General features: G+C 51.6%; 1 protein-coding gene across 4 annotated transcripts in view; it reads left to right on the top strand.

Annotated features, from left to right (window-relative positions):
* The window catches only part of LOC141157324 (ankyrin repeat domain-containing protein 54-like), a 436,436-nt gene that overhangs the window by 151,356 nt on the left and 263,644 nt on the right, over positions 1-21,436 (top strand). For all 4 annotated transcript variants that reach the window (XM_073644420.1, XM_073644421.1, XM_073644422.1 and 1 more), the window contains 2 exons: positions 18,931-19,222; positions 20,404-20,451. In XM_073644420.1, the coding sequence (XP_073500521.1) occupies positions 18,931-18,978 (48 nt within the window). In that variant the 3' untranslated portion in view covers positions 18,979-19,222; positions 20,404-20,451. The remainder of the gene's footprint in view (positions 1-18,930; positions 19,223-20,403; positions 20,452-21,436) is intronic.

Below are 21,436 nucleotides of genomic sequence, written 5' to 3'. Positions count from 1 at the left end.
AAAACGAAGACCGCCCCCACCAGCAGAGACTGCAATGATTGAGGTGTCCATCAGCGTGGGGGGTCTGCCCCTGGAACTGACAATCACCAAGTTGCCCGAGGACCGCCCTCAATGGGGGCGGAGACAGAACAAAAGAGAGAAAATGGGAGCAGCTTGGAGAAGTCTGGAGGAGCCGTACCCGGAGATGGAGGGAGAGGCAGGCAGCACCGACCCTGTGGTCAGGAGCCTGATGCAAGCTACCACTCCACAAGACCTGGTGGAGATCCTGGCACAGCTTCCCCGAGACCGGGAGCGTGCACAGACCGCGCTGGAGGGCCTCGCACGGAGGATGGCCCAGGTGCAGCGAGAAACGCTGATGGAGTGGAGCAGGGAGATGGCCCAGCAGGCTGGAACCCGCCAGCGGAGCACACCACCCGCAACAAGGAGCACGCCTGCCCTTGAAGAGGATGCAGAAGGGACGGAGGCCGGAGACGACGCCGCAGAGGGAGCTGAAGAGACGGAGGCAAGTAAAGGGGACGTCACTACCCCAAGCCCAGCCACCGTAAGCCTACCCCCGCTCCCCGTCGCAGAGCCCAAAGTCCCACTGATCGTGCCCGTTGCCGCACCGCTACCGCTCCAGACTAGGCCCCAAGCAGGAGCCGCGACCACGCCCCCTGTGACGTCACGCGCCTCAACCCTGAGCGCGGCCAAGCAGGAGACGCCACCGGCCTGGTCGCAAGGCCGAGTGCCCCCGGGCGCCGCCGTCTTCACGGTGCCCTTTACCTTCAGGGTACCCCAAGCCTGGTCGCAAGGCCTAGTGATCCCGGGCGTCGCTGCCACCACCGCGCCCTCAACTTCCACTGTGCCGCACCTGGGTGAAGACTTGTTTGCCCAACACACTTGCCCGGATGGGCAGCCCTTTGCGTGGCCACCGGAGTACTACCATCCCCGACTCCGGAAAGAAAGACCCCTGGATGAGCCCCTAATCCCGGTTCCGGCGCCCGTCAAGATGACCCTGCTCTCGTTAGAGGAGGCGCAGTTTGAGTGGGACCCCGCAGGAGGAGACCTCATCGGGTTCACTCAAGAGACCCGGGCGGCTGCAACTGAGCGTGCGGAGTGCTGCCGCCAGCAGTTGAAAGTCTTTGAGCGAGAACGGAGAGAGAGACGGGTCCGCGAGGAGCGGCTGCAAGTAAAGAGTGCAGAACAAAAGAGCCGGACCCGAAGGAACCCCCGTGCAGCCCACGGTCCCCGTGCCACCGGGACTGTAATCAAATTCCGACTGCAGCACGGTTGGGGCTTCATCAGAGATCATCACACCCCCGGCGACGTCTTCGTGACCAGAAGAGATGTCGAGTCCCACCTACCGGAGGGACACAGAGGTCGTGACCTTTACCTGGGTGATGAGGTCACCTTCACCCGGCACCAATGTGCCAAAGGACCCTATGCCCTTCATGTACACCGACTGACAGAGAAAGAGCTGAGATGTCAGGAGGAGCAAGAGGACCCGGACGGGTCTGAAGGGTACACGGAGGAAGGAGCTGGAGGACGTCGCCACTGATGTACAGTAGGAGCACTGTAAATAGTTACCCGTGAAGGTACAATAACTGTTACCATTATAGTCCCCGTTGGGACCAGTGAACTGTTCCAGTGTATCCCATCTCCCCACAGGCTGAGGACTGTGAGCAGCCATCCCTTTTTCCCCACTGGCCGAGGACTGAGAGCGGCCATATCCCTTGTAAATAGTTGCGCTTCCTAAAGTGCCCCCTACCGGTTTTATAGGAAACTGTTTTCTCTACCAGAGACTGTGGCACTTACCTGGTCACAATTTGCACAAGTGGCCAGAGGTCAAAAATGTTTTATATGAAAAGTTTTATTATGATGAAAGAGTTAATATTATTTTATGATGTGTCCATAACATTTTAAAAGAGAAGTACCTCCCATAAAGGGATGATTGAAGGTTACTGTTTATATATTTTATATGTAGTGCACTTTAAAAAGCTTGTATGTTTTATGTTTTTGCTCTTTTACAGCCCGAGGACGTGCTGTGGTTTACCAGGGGGGAATGTAGCACCCTGAGGATTCGGCTGCTACAGGGGTATTACACCTCAAGCCAGAGGTGTGGTATTCCACTCCCGGGTAAGGATGGAGTGTGGAACTGAGCTTAGTAGGCTGCATGCACTACATACATCCCATTTCCGGGGGACAGAACTACGGTACTCCCACCAGTATATGTGCAGGTACGACAGCGTCTGTCCCTGGCTGGAGTGGGAGGGGGGTGGAACATCCCAGTAGTGTAGGGGCAGATAGGGGGAGTAGTCTGGGTAAAGCTAGGAGCTCATTGGGTGCTAGTCACCTGGGCTCACACATAGAGGGAGTATATATGGTGGGCACCATCTTAGGACAGGGTCTTTTTAGCCTGAGGAGCAGAGCAGAGGAGTTCAGCCAGGAGGGCTGACAGGGAGCTGTGGCTCCGGCTGGGCCCAGCTCCAGAGCCAAGCCTGCAGAGGAGAGAGGAGAAAGAAGGACCCAGAGAGAAAGACAGAGGGAACCCCAAGAACCCAGAAACAGACCAGAAAGGGTGAAGGGTTGGCGGACACGGGTACCGGAACCCGAACTGGTGGAGGCCACTTATCCTCAGCCAGGAACCGGAGGTCGTGGTCAAGATTTGCCACGACCCTCACCAAATCCACCAGAAAGGCACACCAAGCATAGGGTCAGGGAACCCAGAGGAGGTTTGACCACTAAGAGACCCGAGGGAGCCGGCCAAAGGTGGATCCCTGGTGGGAACGGCCAGAGACAGAGAGAGAGAAGGGAGCTCAGGACCACGCTTCAGAACTGCCTGGGGGTTAGCCGAGTCCAGGACCTGGTGGACGCAGCACGGCTCGGGTGGTCACTCAAGGCCAGAGTGACTGAGAGAACACTTGTGAGTAAAACCCCTGAAACTGCATCTCCTGACTCTGACTCTTCTTACTGACCGTCACAACCCCCATCATCTTCACCTGCTGCCCTGAGGCCATACCCCTCCCGTTGGGGGTTATACCATCATCGCTGCACCCATACCACCGGCCTCAGCGGACTGTTCTGCAGCGGCGGCTGCAAAGCCGTACTCAACGGGTGGCGTAGTCGACATCCAAGTTAACATCTACTGCCATAGACTGCCACTTAGTTTGACACCCTGGGCACGGACCGGGTCACCGCCACAAGGACTACTACCCCTATCCAGATCCGGCTCCGGGTATCCCCTGAACATGGCCCAGGGGGTGCGTCAAATGGACCTGCCATGACGTCATTGACTCATGTGACAGGTCACGAGACCGCCGACGTCAGCAGTCACGTGACCTGTCACATGACTAAATGACGTTATGGCAGGTCCTTTCACACCACCGAGAACCATACAACAGACCGGAAACATCGTTGAGGAGACCGGGGACCATCGGAAGGTAAGTATAATCTTTATTTTTTATTTTAATTCTTTTTTAACAGGTTCTATGGTACCCAGGTCTGGAGGAGAGAAGATTCTCATCCAGACCTGGGTACCATTGTACCTGTGGAAAAAAGAATAAAATAAAAAATAAAGATTATATTCACCTTCTGGCGGCCCGCAGTGTGCTTGTTCTCCTTTGCCGGCAGATCGCGAAGGACTGAAGGACCTGGCATCTTAGTGATTCTCCCACTGGGTCATGGCACCATCAAACCATAACAGTAAAATCTGGACTATAATAAGGCGGTCCTTCCCTTCTGAGTTTTGCACTGTGCCTGAAAAGTATTTCCAGATTACATGTATGGTATTGGTGCAACACACTGAGGTCAATTTTTTCCTATTAGCTTATTATAAAAGTTAAAAATTTGGGGATAAAACAACATTTGGGGCTAAAACATAGCGGTAAAAATGTAATTATTCTTTCTCCACCACCCAATGGTATAAATTTCTGTGAGGTACATAAGATGTTAACATCCTCCTTGCACCCCTAGATTCATTCATTGAGAGTTGTAGTTTGTAAAATTAAGTCACTCATGGGGGAGGGGGTTCTGCTGTTCTGGCACCTCAGGAGCTCTACCAATGTGACATCCACCCTAAAAACATTCCAGCAAAATCTGAATTCCAATATGGCGCTTCTTCCCTTTTGAGCTTTCCACTGAGCCTCAAAAGTAGTTTTTGACTACATATGGGGTATTGACGCACTCAGGAGAAATTGCACAAAAAATTGTATTTTCCCCTGTTACCCTTGTGAAAATAAAAAAATTGGAGCTAAAAGAACATTTTTGTGAGAAAAATTTGATTTTTTATTTTCATGGCTCTACGTTATAAATTTCTGGGACTATGGCCAATTCATGTGTACCTGGTAGCCACGTTAAGGCTTTTCTCGTCATACCAGGAACCTCCCTGTGTGAACTCCTTTCTAAGAGACATAAGCCTGCTTGTGTATTGGAAAGCAAGATCCTGCTGCAATTAAAATCACCTGTGGCCTAGAGGCTTAGTGCTCACTCAAAGCTTATACATAGAAACAGAAAAAACTGACCGACACTTCTAAAACAAGAAATAGGTGTGTACAGGTGCTTACTAGGAGCAGCTACCTTCATATATTACTAACAAACAAAGTAGCACACTGTAAGGCTAAGTATACGAACATGAAATATGTGAAAGTTGACGCGCCCCTGGGCCTGTGTCGCGCTGCGTTGCGCACGCGGAAGCTTACCCGGAGCCGGATCTGTTGAGGGTTGTAGTCTCGTGGCGGTGATCCGGTCCGTGCCCAGGGAGTCAGACTAAGTGGCGCTGTATTAGCAGTAGATGTTGGATGACTATGCCACCCGTTGAATACAGCTAAGGAGCTGCTGCTGCAGGGCAGACCGCTGAGGCCGGTGGTAGGATTGTGCAGCGTGATAGTATAACCCCCAACGGGAGGGGTATGGCCTCAGGGCAGCCGATGTGGATGATGGGGGTAGCAGGAACCACTCGGAGACGGTACTGTGTAGTTCAGGGTCTTTACTGGTGACAAAGATAGACCCTCCCGGAGTACTGGCTAGCGATTGGGGCCTGGTTAGTCCTTGAGCAGATGGGATCTCCCCTGGCCAGGCGGAGTGGTAGGCCTCCCAAACTAACGATACTCTTCTGGCTACCTTGCTAGAGGCGGGTATAAGTAGCCCACGTCCCTGAGTGTACCGTGTGGTGCTCACCCGTATGGCCGGTGACTCGGGGCCTTCGGGTTTCTGGGCCAGAGGACCTGCAATCCCCTGCCGGTCGGTTTCTGCTGCTGGATAGGAGTTAGTCCCCACAGCCTCGGACTCCGGGTCCGGTGATAACTTCTCAGTCAGGGCGAGCTCTGCAGCTGCCAGCCCCTGACTCCTTGTAACACTGCTCCCACAGAGCTCCTGTTGTTTCTTCCTATATTTGCTTCTTTTCTCTGCTTCTTCTCTACTCACTCACCCTGCCTCAGCCCTAGGTTTATATAGGGGAAGTTCTTCCCCTCCCAGGACTGGGCAGGAGGTGTGGCATGCATAGGATCCCTGACCAAGAGACCTCCCACCTGCTCTCAGACATAACATTGCTGTTACTGTGGAAAACCAGACCCCTGGGGTGCCACATATGTGCCCACGATGCGTTTTTCATGCGGAATTACCGCAGCGTAAACGCTTGCAAAACGCTTGGTAATCCGTGCCCCATGATCCCCAATGAAAATCTGCATGTTCTGTGCCCATGCTGCGCAATTTTCCGCAGCGGATTTTCCTTGTGGAAAAATCCGCAGCATGTCCATTATTTGTGCGTTTCTGCATGCGGATTTGAGGTCCCAATGCACTTGAAAAACGCAAGTCAAATCCGCATGTAAAAACGCTGCAAAAATGCGTCTAAAATCCGCAAGCGTTTTTGACTGCCAAGAACATGCAGAAACGCTGCAGAAATTTTCTGCTTCATTTCTGCATCGTGGGCACATAGCCTAACTGAAGCAATGTGGAAGGAAAAAAATTAACATTTAACTTTTTTTCACAAAAATTTTACTTTAGACCCAAGTTTTTTATTTTCACAAGGGTAACAGGAGAAAATGGACTCCAAAATTTGTTGAGCAATTTATTCTGAGCATTTCGATACCCCATATGTAGGGCGAAATTACTGTTGGGCGCACAGCAGGGCTCGGAAGGGAAGGAGCGTTATTAGAGTTTTTGAACTGAAAAATTTGCTGAAATCGAGAGCAGACGCCATGTCACATTTGGGGAGCCCCTGATGTATCTAACAGTGGAAACCCCCCACAAGTGACACAATTTAGAAACTAGACCCCCCCCCCCCCAAGGAATGTATCTAGATGTGTGGTGAGCACTTTGAACCCAGGGCTATGGAGTTGGAGGCGGAGTCGTGGAGTCGGTGTCCATTTTGGTGGATTCTTACTCGGTATAAAATGGACCGACTCCTAAAATATATAATAAATTGAGTGCAGTAGTACAATGCAGAATGTGCTGTAAATGTTTTCATAAGAATTTGGGAAAATTATGAAATGTCCTAAAAATGTCCGTTCTATTCCTGATCTAAGGATCTTTGCTTTTAGTTGAGATGAATCTGTGCTGCACTTTATGCACATGCTCAGTAGTGAGGCGTCAACTTTTGGCGTAGTCGGCAGGATCTCGTGCCCGCAACCACCGGGTACTGCGTGCCTGAAAAAGACTGTGAAAACTTACCCGTGGTGAAGATTCCCGCCATCCGGCGCCATCTTCCGCTTTCTTCCCGCCATCGGTGGAGTTTTCCCGCCATCCGGCGCCATCTTCGGCCTTCTTCCCGCCATCCGTGGAGTTTTCCCGCCATTGGACGCCATCTTGAGGACGCCGCGCGGGAAGAAGAGGGGCGTGGACTCCGAAAACGCGCGAGAACTGAAGCCCCGCCTCACGTCCGGACGTTGCGTAAGGTCCTGGAAGGAGCCCAGCAGACGCCGACGTCACAGGAGCGCGACGGAAGGTCCTCAACCCTGACGATCCACTGCGGAGCCGCGGCCTACGGAAGAGGATCATCGCAAGGTAGGCCACGGTCCACTAGGGGGGAGAAGGATGTCGGATACGGAGGAGAGCTTCACCGCTCCAACCCCCGCCAGCGCCACCGCTGTTGCGGTCATGCCTTTCACCATGCCCTATATCCCGGGGGCAGCCTGGCTACCCCAGTACTCAGGGGAGTCACATACCCTGCAGGACTTTAGAGAAAAACTGGATAGCCTCTTCCAGGTGTACCCCCTCACAGAAGAGCAAAAAGTAAGCATCCTGGTGGCCCAATTAACCGGGGCAGCCCAAAGGGAGGTAAAGTCCTGGCCACCTGGGGGGAGGACTGTCGCAGGGATACTAACCCGGCTGAGGGACACCTTTGATACCCGCACCTCAGCCGAGATCAAGCTTAGATTCTACGGGTGCAAACAGCGGGCACATGAGAGTATAAGGGACTATGCCCTGAACCTACAAGAGGCCCTGAGAGCCATTAAGCAGACCGACCCTGACGGCGTGGGAGACGAGGACAGGCTGTTAACTGAACAATTTATAGAGGGTTTATATTGCAATGCCCACCGAACCCAGTTGCGGGCAATGGCCTTACAGGACCCTCATCTGGGATTTGCACAGTTCAAGGACAGAGCCGGCACCGGGTGGCGTTGTGACCCACAGACGCCCCACTACCACCTACCACCAGGAGGCGGCGCCCTTGTCGGCAGGGCCTGTGGGAGCTGATGCGCAGGCTTTGAACAATGACTCGGCTCCAGACCTGCACCATCAGGTCCAAGAGCTAGCTAAAAGCGTTGCTGCGCTAACCCGAACTGTGCAGTCTTTACAGGTTTCCACTCCAGGGAAGATCGAGCTGGCATCCGGACCGGAGGACATCCCGTGGCGTCGACCAAGGAGGACCCCACCGGCCAGAGGAAGACCCAGCGACCGATACAACGAGGACGGACGACCCATCTGCCGCCGCTGTAATCAACCCGGACATATGGCAAGGTACTGTCCTTTAAACTGGCACAACCTAGGGTAGAGGGCCAACCCCTAGGAAAAAGATCATCAGGCCCATCAAACTGGCACGACAAATATGTGGGAGGACGTCCAGTCTTGCCTGTGGTACTGGATGGCATTCCAATGAGTGCCCTACTGGACACCGGGTCACAGGTCACCACCATCCCGTACGTGCTCTTCAAGCAGTACTGGAATGACTCGGATATTACCCGCTACCCTGACGACGACTTGAGTATCATCGCCAGCAATGGTCAGCCCGTGCCACAGATCGGATTTAAAGAGGTGACCATTAAAATTGGTAGAGTTGAACTGGCAGCACAGGGACTGATCATTGTAGACATTGACAAACACGAGAGTCACCCAAAGATAACTCTAGGAACTAATGTAATTGAAAATTGTCTTGCAGAGGTGATTTTCCTTTTACAGCAGGTTGCCAAGAACGCCAGCTCCGGCGAGCAGCGAGTGCTCCAAAAAGAGATCCGGGCACTGATGCGACGGCAACAGGTGGAACTCTCCGGCGGTGAGATTGGTAGCGTGAGGATGTGTGACCCTTTCCCTATTGCCATGCCCCCAAAAAGTGAAATGATGATTTGGTGCCGGGCAGCTATTGGTCTGAGAGGTAGAGATTACCAGGCAATGGTAGAACCAGTTTACTCAGACAGTAGGCCCACCATCTTGACAGCACGGGGGGTGGTTAATGTACGCCATGGGAGGGTGCCCGTTCGCATAATCAATATCGGGAAGAGGGAAGTGTACCTGCCCCGGTATGCCACGCTAGCCAAATTATATACCATTAACCAAAATGCTATACAATCTGTGGAACCCTTGCCTCCATCTCACCCGGAGGAAGGTAACGGCTCTAAGAAAACAATGGAGGGCTGGTGTCAGCAACTACATTTGGGTACTGACTCCACTCCCTCACATCAGAAACAGGGAGTCTATCGGGTGGTTCAAGAGTACGAGAGAGTGTTTAGTAAACACCCGTTAGACTTCGGGCGAGTCAAGGGGGTAGAACACCACATCCCCACGGGAGACCATCCTCCCATAAAAGAGAGGTATCGACCCGTACCCCCTGCACACTACCAACACGCCAAGGGGATGCTTAGAGACATGAAGGAGGCTGGGGTGATCAGGGATAGCTGTAGCCCCTGGGCAGCTCCACTATTCTTAGTCAAAAAGAAAGACAACACCATGAGGATGTGTGTAGATTACCGGAAAATCAACCGTATCACACACAAGGATGCGTACCCCTTACCAAGGATAGAGGAGTCTTTGGCTGCTTTAAGATCTGCTAACTTCTTCTCTACCTTGGATCTCACTAGTGGGTACTGGCAGGTTCCTGTAGCAGAGGCGGACCGGGAGAAGACCGCATTCACCACCCCGATGGGACTTAGCGAGTTTACCTGCATGCCGTTCGGACTCTGCAACGCACCAGGAACCTTCCAACGATTAATGGAGTGCTGTCTGGGCCATAGAAACTTCGAGACGGTCCTGTTGTACCTGGACGATGTCATCGTATATTCTAAGACTTATGAGGACCACCTGAAACACCTGGCGGAAGTGTTCGAAGCTCTGGCAAGCTACGGCCTAAAGGTGAAACCCTCCAAGTGTCACCTCCTGAAACCAAAGGTGCAGTACCTGGGACACGTGGTGAGCGCTGACGGAGTGGCTCCCGACCCTGATAAGATCACCGCAATTAAGGAATGGCCAAGTCCCTCCAGTGTAAAGGAAGTGCGGCAGTTCCTCGGGTTGGTAGGCTACTACCGCAGGTTCATCCCCGGTTTCACCAAAAAGGCAGCTCCTATGCAGGACCTCCTGATAGGCCAGTCCCGGAAGGCCAAGAACCAGAAGCCGCCCTTCAGATGGGAGAAGTTGGAAGAGGAGTCCTTCCGCCAGCTGAAGATGGCCCTCACGGGGGATGAAATCCTGGCGTACCCGGATTACAGCCAGCCCTTTATCCTCTACACCGACGCAAGTAACATCGGGCTAGGAGCCGTGCTGTCCCAGATCCAGCAGGGGAAAGAACGAGTAATCGCTTACGCCAGCCGAAAACTGCGACCCACCGAGAGAAACCCTGAGAATTACAGCTCATTTAAGCTAGAGTTCCTGGCAGTGGTGTGGGCAGTCACCGAACGCTTTAAGCACTACCTCGCTTCTTCCCGGTTCGTCGTGTACACGGATAACAACCCGTTGACACACCTGGACACAGCAAGACTCGGTGCCCTAGAGCAGAGATGGATGGCCCGTCTGTCCAACTACGAGTTCACAATCAAATACCGGGCAGGACGCTCCAATACCAACGCGGACGCCCTGTCCAGGATGCCAAACCTACCGGACGTAGGAGAAGATCCAGAGGGACTGGAAGAAGTCGAACTCCCTGCGTTCCACCGGCATGGGACTATTCAGTATTCCCACCGGGTAAGGAGTAAGCAAACCGCTACGTTTAACCCCTTGCCTCACTACAACTGGGAGGAAACGCAAAACAGTGACCCTGCCGTCCGACTGGTGAAGGAGATGCTGACTCGGCCAGAGGCTCGCCTTGACCCAGACGCTCCGGAGGAAGCCAAGCAACTGTGGGCTGATAAGAGTCGACTGTTCCTTTATAAGGGGAAGTTGTGCCGCAGAATGGTTAACTCCCGGACGCATGAACTAACCTGGCAAGTAGTGGTGCCACGAAGAGACGCAGCCATGGTGATGGAGGCATACCACGACGGGGCTGGACACTTCGGATGGAAGAAGCTGGAGTTCCTGCTGCGCGAGCGGTTCCACTGGGTAGGCATGAGGGGAACCATCGAGAGGTGGTGCAGAGACTGTGGCCCGTGCAACCTAAGAAGGAAGGACCGTGCCAGCCAGAAGACTCCCCTGCAGTCCATCGTCACCCGGCAGCCGTTGGAACTGGTAGCCTTGGATCATGTAAAACTGACCACAAGCAGAAGTGGCTACGTCTACGCACTAACCATCGTGGATCACTACTCCCGGTTCTTGGTTGTCGTCCCCGTCAAGGACTTAACAGCTCGATAAGCAGCGAGAGCCTTCCAGCAGCATTTCTGCCGTCCACACGGGTACCCGGACCAAGTGTTGACAGACCAGGGACCTGCCTTTGAAGCGGAGGTCTTCCAAGAATTCTGCACTCTGTATGGCTGCCGGAAGATAAGGACGACACCCTATCATCCGCAAACTAATGGACTTTGTGAGAAAATGAACCAGGTGGTAATAGATCTTCTGAAAACGTTGCCCCTGGAAGAACGCAGTCTGTGGCCTGAGAAGCTGCCCGATCTGGTGGACCTATACAACCACATCCCGGTAGGTTCCACCAACTGTACCCCGGCTTACCTAATGAGGGCGAGACCTGGTAAGTTACCTGTTGACCTGGAAATGGGAGTCCTGACACCTGAGGACACTTCACCAGAAGCAGACTGGGACACAGAGAGGCAGCAGCAGTACCGGAGAGTACAGGAGAGCGTGGAGCGAAGTCTCTGTCAGGCTAGGGAAAGACAAGAGAAAACTTACAACCAGTATGCTCCCGCTGTTCCCCTGGTACCCGGAGAGCAGGTCTTGAAGAGAAAAAGACGGCTCCACAAGTTGGACGACCAGTGGGAGAAGGACCCGTACACCGTACTGCCCTCAAGCCACGACAACCCAAAGGTCTGTACCATCAGTAAAGACGGAGGGGAAACCACAACCATTGTATCCCGGGATCACCTGAAGAAGTGTCCCGAACAGCTACGGAACCCTGAAGAGGAACAAGAAGACCCTCGACCCGTAGAGGAAAGGGAAGACATGGTTAATACTGTGCTCGGAGACTTCCCTCGGTCTTGGACTCAAGTCAATGGTGCAGTTGTGGTACCCGTACTCACCTTCCTCCAACCAGCATCCCAAGCACCTACGGAGCAACAGGTAGAGCTGGAAGAACAGCCGGTCCAGGAGGCAGAAGACCCCACACCAGCAGACCAGGAGGATCAACCCTCTGCTTGCAGTGAGCCTGCCATATCCCTAGTGAGCCAAAGGGCCCGTAGACCGCTGCCCAGTTTACCCTTAACAGCTCCTACACCCTGTAGTTCAGGGCCAGACAGTCAGCTCCGTAGGTCCACTAGGGCCACTAGGGGCCAGTTACCCGCATGTTGGAGGATTTGAAGTGTATAAATTGTTTTATTTGTGGTTACCTGTTTATTGTTGCTTGTGTATAATTATGTGTTTCTAGTTATTTTTAGGAGTCCTTGGTGGATTTACCGGGAATCCTTTGTACATAGTTGGAGCGTAACCCAGGACGGACTAAAGACTGTTAAGGACTCGGGGCAGGACAGACCCCTACCTGGTTACGTCTCCCTGTTTTGGTGAAATGGACACCTTGCTTTCTTCAAAGACTGCACCCGGTTACGGACATGCCGTGACCACCTTTATGTGTTTCCTTATTGTTATTGTTATATCTTGTTATGTTTTTCTAAAATATGTTTAGTCCCGGAGTACTAAATTTCACTAGGGGGGAATGTGGCACCCCAGGGGTCTGGTTTTCCACAGTAACAGCAATGTTATGTCTGAGAGCAGGTGGGAGGTCTCTTGGTCAGGGATCCTATGCATGCCACACCTCCTGCCCAGTCCTGGGAGGGGAAGAACTTCCCCTATATAAACCTAGGGCTGAGGCAGGGTGAGTGAGTAGAGAAGAAGCAGAGAAAAGAAGCAAATATAGGAAGAAACAACAGGAGCTCTGTGGGAGCAGTGTTACAAGGAGTCAGGGGCTGGCAGCTGCAGAGCTCGCCCTGACTGAGAAGTTATCACCGGACCCAGAGTCCGAGGCTGTGGGGACTAACTCCTATCCAGCAGCAGAAACCGACCGGCAGGGGATTGCAGGTCCTCTGGCCCAGAAACCCGAAGGCCCCGAGTCACCGGCCATACGGGTGAGCACCACACGGTACACTCAGGGACGTGGGCTACTTATACCCGCCTCTAGCAAGGTAGCCAGAAGAGTATCGTTAGTTTGGGAGGCCTACAACTCCGCCTGGCCAGGGGAGATCCCATCTGCTCAAGGACTGACCAGGCCCCAATCGCTAGCCAGTACTCCGGGAGGGTCTATCTTTGTCACCAGTAAAGACCCTGAACTACACAGTACCGTCTCCGAGTGGTTCCTGCTACCCCCATCATCCACGTCGGCTGCCCTGAGGCCATACCCCTCCCGTTGGGGGTTATACTATCACGCTGCACAATCCTACCACCGGCCTCAGCGGTCTGCCCTGCAGCAGCAGCTCCTTAGCTGTACTCAACGGGTGGCGTAGTCATCCAACATCTACTGCTAATACAGCGCCACTTAGTCTGACTCCCTGGGCACGGACCGGATCACCGCCACGAGACTACAACCCTCAAAAGATCCGGCTCCGGGTAAGCTCCCGCGTGCGCAACGCAGCGCGACACAGGCCCAGGGGCGCGTCACATACCCTTACTATGAAACACCTGAAGTGTTAATAAACTTCTTGAATGTGGTTTTGAGCACCTTGAGAGGTGCAGTTTTTAGAATGGTGTCACTTTTGGGTATATTCTGGCATGTAGACCCCTCAGAGTCACTTCAAATGTGATGTGGTCCTAAAAAAATGGATTTGTAAATTTTGTTGGAAAAATGAGAAATCGATGATCAACTTTTAACCCTTATAATTTCTTAACAAAAAATAATTATGTTTCAAAAATTGTGCTGATGTAAAGTAGACATGTGGGAAATGTTATTTGGACTATTTTGTGTGACATATCTCTGATTTAAAGGCATCAAAATTAAAAGTTTGAAAATTGCAAAATATTGAAAATTTTCACCAACTTTCAGATTTTTTTCATGAATAAACGTGATTCATATCGAAATTTTTTTACCACTATCATGAAGTACAATATGTCACGAAAAAACAGTCTCCGAATCAGTGGGATCCGTTGAAGCCTTCCAGAGTTATTACCGCATAAAGTGACAGTGGTCAGAATTGTAAAAATGAGGCTCGTTCCTTAATGTACAAAGTTGCTCAGTCCTTAAAGGGATAAAAATAAAAAAATAAAACCACACCGCGGCCACAACATGCTGTCGTAGCCTTTGAGCTGTGCTCACACTTGCAGGAACGCTGAATTTTTCCTGCATTGCTTCCACAAGGGTCCAAACCAAAATACATATGTTACGGATCCGGGTGGTGGAACCTCTGTGCTGCGGTGCAAGGAGGGACCAGAGGGGCGTGACTAAGTATCTACTCGGCCTGACCAAGGTCGCACGGCGGCTCAGTCGACTCCGTGAACCAGGGAGGGACCGAGCAGAGGGACCAGGTGCCACTCTGGGACCGACCTTGTATGAGAGCAGGTGACTCCCACGGGTCAGAAGGCAGGAGCTGACGGGTACAGCGGAAGAGCACGGCAGGCAGGCTGACGGGTGGTCCGGGTAGACAGGCAGGCTGATTCGGCTGATAGCCAGACAGGTAGGCAAGCTGGCGGGCACAACAGGTAACAGGCAGGTGCTTCCAGGTAAGCAGGCAAGCGAGCACGGCAGGTAAGGGCAGGTGCTTCCAGGTAAGCAGGCAAGTGAGCACGGCAGGTAACAGGCAGGTGCTTCCAGGTAAGCAGGCGGGCAGAGCCCATAGACAGACTGGTGGAATGGACTGAAGGCAGACTGTCGGGCTGGAAAGTAGTCAGACTGGCGGACTGGACTGAAGAACAGACTGGCGGACTGGACTGACTTGCAGAGGTCCTGAGGACTGAAGCAAAGTAAGTATAACAGACAACAACGTTGCACGGGCACCTCCATATTGGAGGAGGTACCTTTTATAGAGAAAGTCATCCGACCATTGGTCGGGGACTTTTTAGGACGGCGCGCGCGGCCCCTTTATGAGGGAGGGAGCGCGTGCCCTAAGCACAGTGCCAGGGAAGCTGCGTGCACGTGTAGCAGCAGCAGCAGCAGGGAGGCCGGAAGACGTCGGAGCAGAACCGCGGCGGTAGGGGGGACGGCGTCTCAGCCTGGCAGGGGGCAGAGACGCCTATGCTACAACATAATTTCAATCTGCTCTATTTATTGTCGTTTTCTTGCTTTTTTTAGTGCGTTTTCCCATTTTTTTGGGTGCAGATTTGACAGCACTTTTTAAATTATTTTTTTTTGGGTGCAGAAACATTGATATTTCACATTTAAAAAATGCAATTGTGGTTTTCCATGTGTTTTTTTCTGACTACCCATAGAATTCTGTAGGGATAATAAAACGCCCCCAAAAGTGGACAGTTCCGCAGCACAGCGGGTATGAGGCTTCATGAAATCACATCCACTGTGGTTGCATTGAGGAACACAGCAGAAAATTTACTGCCAGTATGTTATGTGTGAACACAGCCTTGAGATGCAGGGCGAAACGTGCTGTTATTCTGCACACGTCCATTTTCCAGGAGGAGCCAGCTGGTTGTGGACAGCGACAGAGCAGTGCTTGCAGTTCCTAGGAAACCGGCCTCTTCTGATAGACTGCAGAGGTAGCCGGTAATCTAGGTAACCAGCAGTATACAATAAAAAATCCCTACTTTCTTGAGAACGGAGAGGATTTTTAATAATAAATAAATAGTAACGTTCCTTATTTTTACAAGCATTTTCAATTTTATTCCTTTCAGAAGTGAGACAGCCCCCTTCAATAATAAGTCTATAAGGCCGTGTGCCCACTATGCGTTTTTTAAGCGTTTACGCAGCGGCAATTCCGCCGCAGAAATGCTTAAAAACCGCATGGTAGAAGGCCTGCCATGTTCCCCGATGATAATCCGCATGTGCTGTGCACATGCTGCGGAAATTTCCGCTGCGGATTATCATTGCAGAAAAATCTGCAGCACTACCAATTATTTTGCGTAAGCACAGTGTTTTTGCCGCCATTGACTTGCATTGGAACGCATGACATCTGCATCACTACCAATTATTTTGCAGACACGCGGCGCAATTGCCGCTATTGACTTACATTAAATTGCTTAATATCCGCATGACTAGATGTGCACATGCGGATATTAAGCGGTTCAATGTGCGGATGGTACCCGGGTCTGGAGAAGAGGAGACTCTCCTCCAGACCCGGGTACCATAGTACCTGTAAAGAAAAAAAAGAATTTAAAATAAAAAAAAAACATTATACTCACCTTCTGATGGCCCGCGGTCTTTTATCCGTACGTCTTGGCTCACCGTTGGCTCGCGATGGTGTAAAAGGACCTTCCATGACGTCATTCAGTCATGTGACAGGTCACACTACCGCTGACATCGGCGATTTTTTTACCATTTTTATTCTTTTTTTAACTAACTTTATCACACTATATAAAATCCATGCCGGTTGCATGGATTTATATAGTGTGACCAAGTTGTCAAGCACTTTCCAAGTGATGCTTAAATTGCTTGGAAAAGCGCTTGACAACCCGCATGCAGAAATGCAAGTGAAGAACGCTTCACATCCGCATGTCCCTGGCAGGAAAAACACATGTACAATTCGCATGTACAATTCGCATGTACAATCCGCATGTACAATTCGCATGCGTTGTTTCTGCCAGGGAGATGCAGAAACGCTCAGGAAAAATCCGGAGCATTTCTGCATCATGGGCACATAGCCTAAGGCTATGTGCCCACGATGCAGAAATGCTGCATATTTGTTCAGCTTCTCCCTGGCAGGAAAAGCGCATGTGGATTTTATATGCGTTTTTCCTGCCAGGTAGAAGCGTTTGTCAAGCGTTTTTGCATGAATTTCTGCATGCGGGTTATCAAGCGCTTTTCCAAGCGATTTTAGCATCACTTGGAAAAGTGCTTGACAACTTCGTCACACTATATAAATCCATGCAACCGGCATGGATTTATATAGTGTGACCAAGTAATAGTTAAAAAAAAAATAAAAATGGTAAAAAAATAAAGATTATACTTACCTTCTGATGGCCCCCAGTGTCTTCTCCGCTCCGTCCGGTCTGTTGTATTGGTCGCAGTGGTGTGAAAGGACCTGCCATGACGTCATTGACTCATGTGACAGGTCACGAGACCGCCGACGTCAGCAGTCACGTGACCTGTCACATGACTAAATGACGTTATGGCAGGTCCTTACACACCACCGAGAACCATACAACAGACCGGACACATCGTTGAGGAGACCGGGGGCCATCGGAAGGTAAGTATAATCTTTATTTTTTATTTTAATTCTTTTTTTAACAGGTTCTATGGTACCCAGGTCTGGAGGAGAGAAGATTCTCATCCAGACCTGGGTACCATTGTACCTGTGGAAAAAAGAATAAAATAAAAAATAAAGATTATATTCACCTTCTGGCGGCCCGCAGTGTGCTTGTTCTCCTTTGCCGGCAGATCGCGAAGGACTGAAGGACCTGCAGTGACCTCACAGTCATGTGACGGCAGGTCTTTCAGTAGAGATCTCCCGACAGCCAGCACAGGAGCGCAGCAAGACACCGGGGGCCATCAGAAGGTAAGTATAGATTTTTTTTATTTTTTACCATTCTTTACGGTCACACTATATAAATCCATGCCGGTTGCATGAATTTATATAGTGTGACCAAGTTGTCAAGCACTTTCCAAGTGATGCTAAAATCGCTTGGAAAGCGCTTGACAACCCGCATGCGGAAATGCTTGTGAAGAACGCTTCACATCCGCATGTCCCTGGCAGGAAAAATGCATGCACAATCCGTGACGCACCCCTGGGCCTGTGTCGCGCAGCGTTGCGCACGCGGGAGCTTACCCGGAGCCGGATCTCTTGAGGGTTGTAGTCTCGTGGCGGTGATCCGGTCCGTGCCCAGGGAGTCAGACTAAGTGGCGCTGTATCAGCGGTAGATGATGGACGACTACGCCACCCGTTGAATGCAGCTATGGAGCTGCCGCTGCAGGGCAGACCGCTGAGGCCGGTGGTAGGATAGTGCAGCGTAGATGGTATAACCCCTAACGGGAGGGGTATGGCCTCAGGGCAGCCGACGTGGATGATGGGGGTAGCAGGAACCACTCAGAGACGATGCGGTGTAGTTCAGGGTCTTTACTGGTGACAAAGATAGACCCTCCCGGAGTACTGGCTAGCGATTGGGGCCTGGTCAGTCCTTGAGCAGATGGGATCTCCCCTGGCCAGGCGGAGTTGTAGGCCTCCCAAACTGACTGTACTCTTCTGGCTACCTTGCTAGAAGCGAGTATAAGTAGCCCACGTCCCTGAGTGTACCGTGTGGTGCTCACCCGTATGGCCGGTGACTCGGGGCCTTCTAGTAGCTTCCGCTCCACGACGGCGGTGCTGGTCCCATGCGTGTGACCGTGCCTTCGGGTTTCTTGGCCAGAGGACCTGAAATCCCCTGCCTGACGGATTCTGCTGCTGGGTAGGAGTTAGTCCCCACAGCCTCGGACTCCGGGTCCGGTAAGAAATCTTCTCAGTCAGGGCGAGCTCTGCAGCTGCCAGCCCCTGACTCTTTGTAACACTGCTCCCACAGAGCTCCTGTTGTTTCTTCCTATGCTGCTTCTCTTCTCTACTTCTGGCATGGCCCAGGAGCTGAGCCCAGCCGGAGCCACAGCTCCCTGTCAGCCCTCCTGGCTGAACTCTCCCTCTGAACTCTCTAACCCTGACTCAGCCCCAGGTTTATATAGGGGAAGTTCTTCCCCTCCCAGGACTGGGCAGGAGGTGTGGCATGCATAGGATTCCTGACCAAGAGACCTCCCACCTGCTCTCAGACATAACATTGCTATCACTGTGGAGACCAGACCCCTGGGGTGCCACAATCCGCATGCACAATCCGCATGTACAATCCGCATGCGTTTTTTCTGCCAGGGAGATGCAGAAACGCTGCAGAAATTTTCTGCTTCATTTCTGCATCGTGGGCACATAGCCTAAAAGGATAAGGTGACATCCGGGAATGTACATGAATAAAGCAGCTCGGTCTTAAGGAAGGCTCCCCCTAGCGGTTGGGTGGTGTAACTCTTCGTCTAGTCTCAGCACTCACACACACAGTATGTAAATAAGTCTGACGTAACGCCTTCCTATTGGTTGTTTCTGCAAACAGGGCTTTTCTGTGCGTAGAACGTTCAACGTCACGTTTCCTCGGTGCTGATTGGCTGGGGTCGCTAGTCGTCATGGTGATTGTGGCCTGGTGGACTGACGGGAACCCGTGGAGCGAATGGAGCTTGAAGAGCAGGGGAAGTCGTCTCTTCCCGGAGAGCTGGCGTCGGGGGTGCCCGAGCTGCTGAGAGTGCTGTGGGAAGAGCCCGAGAAACCCTGGAGGAGTCCCGGAGGCCGCGTCAAGTCCCACTGGCAGCATCGGTACAGGCTGTGCCCACTGGCCAGGGAGAGCTATGGTAAGCTGCTGCAGCTGTCACTGCTGGAGGTGCAGAGAATCCCTCCTATACACTGTGCAGGTTGCTCACAGGAGCTTACACTATATATACAGGACGTGTATGGGGCACTAGTCAGTGTACTGCAAACAATTACCCTGTGGAGTGGGGGGACGCTGCCTGTCAGCCGCCCTGTGCAGGTGGGAAGCCGCCTGTCAGCCGCCCTGTGCAGGGGGGGACGCCGCCCGTCAGCCGCCCTGTGCAGGGGGGACGCCGCCCGTCAGCCGCACTGTGCAGGGGGGGACGCCGCCCGTCAGCCGCCCTGTGCAGGGGGGGACGCCGACTGTCAGCCGCCCTGTGCAGGGGGGTACGCCGACTGTCAGCCGCCCTGTGCAGGGGGGGCGCTGCCCGTCAGCCGCCCTGTGCAGGGGGGGACACCGCCCGTCAGCCGCCCTGTGCAGGGGGGACGCCGCCCGTCAGCCGCCCTGTGCAGGGGGAACGCCGCCTGTCAGCCGCCCTGTGCAGGGGGAACGCCCTGCACTTGAGGTGACCAGACCTGCTGTAATATATTCAGGTTTTGCTGTGGATTGACAATTGCTTTTTTTCTTTATATTCTCTCATGTGAGGCTGTATGTAATCAGCCAGTGCTGCAGCCCGTCTATTTATAAGATCAGGGAAGGTCCCAAATACAAAATGCTCCATTTATGGCAATCCGCTTGTTTTTGATTTTTGGAGGGACCTGTTACCAGATGAAAAGTAACCAGTTTTTGCACTTATTATTCTCACTGCTCCCCTGAGTACTCAGTAGTCTATTTCCCACAGTTCTATTGCTGCTTTTTCTGTTTTTCCAAGGAGGCGGTGCTCGGTGATTATACAGAACAGCCTAACCTCCCGCCTCGCCCCTCCAGAGTCATGTCCGCCACGTTCCATTGGTGAAGACCAAGCATATCCGCACTAATAAAGAGGTTCACATTTCTGGAACTGTATGGAAGATTTAAAAAAAATAAATAAAAATAATCCCTAAAGCCAAAATACTCAAAGGAGCTGCAGAAATATTATAATTTAGAAGAAAAAAAACCTGGTTACTTTAAACCTGCTGAGAGATCCTCTTTAAATCTAGAGACACAGAGTGAATATAAGTATATATTTCCACCACCCATTAACAGTTTTATACTTTGTTAAAAAATGTATTTATCTCCTAACAGCTCTTCGCAAGTTACGAGAAGCCGTCAATGGAAATGATCTGGACACAGGTACTCCTTTACCTCAATCATCTATATACTATATATGTGCATCATTACAGCACATCTGCTTCCTCTGTGTATTTGTGGCCTTCTGTCCCTCTGATTTCTTGCTATGCTCCGGCTTAGTTACCGCCGTGATAATCCGGTAGAGCTGCAATGAGTAGTATTAAACAGTGACTAAGTACAGCGAGCCACTGATGACATGGTGGATGGCAAACTCCATCAGGTGGCTGTCAGAGAGTCCTGCCATGGTTCACACACTGATCATAATTCTATTGTAATGAAGCGGCACTAAATCGCTGAAGAAAATAGATCTTTGTCACATATTCTTGTTTAAAGGGCTGCTCCAAGGTAGGTTTTATCTCACTAATACATTAATGTACTGCACTTGGGGTGGCCAGGCCAACATTAAATGTATAAAATCCTCCTGTTTCATACCACATGATCAGGCCAGACATTGCTTCAATGTATACGAATTGGGGGTGTATATATATATATACACATACAGTACAGACCAAAAGTTTGCACACACCTTCTCATTTAAAGCTTTTTCTATATTTTCAGTGCTAGTGCACAGTTCTCTGCACTGTTCACGGCTGTCTGCGAGGTCTCTGTGTGTGAGTGGAGTTCACGCTGTAGTGTGTTCTGCAGCCACGTCCGGTTGTAGTCCGCTCAGCGTGCGTCACTGTCTCATACATTGCTCATTTTTCTTGATTCCTCCTATTAGTGTGGTTCCATCCGTATCCAGCTAGATTGCTTCCAAAAACACTATATAGGAGTAGATAGAGGAGCCTTTCTGCAGCCTTGTGCCCTGCAGCCCCAGCCAGATTAGTATTAGCATATTTTTTGTAGCCTCATCTATTGAATTGTGGGTTACCTTCCTGCATTGTAATAGCTACAAAAAGTCTGTGATACTATCGGTTTTACATCTTTGGGCACATCCAGTGTCTTTTTGTGAAAAAAAATGTAAATAAAGTTCACCAAACACTCCACT

This window comes from Phyllobates terribilis, unplaced genomic scaffold, assembly GCF_046119375.1.
Source record: "Phyllobates terribilis strain yellow unplaced genomic scaffold, ASM4611937v1 Scaffold_8__6_contigs__length_399053987, whole genome shotgun sequence".
NCBI classification, from domain to species: Eukaryota; Metazoa; Chordata; class Amphibia; order Anura; family Dendrobatidae; genus Phyllobates; species Phyllobates terribilis.
This window is presented reverse-complemented; position numbering and strand designations above follow the sequence as displayed.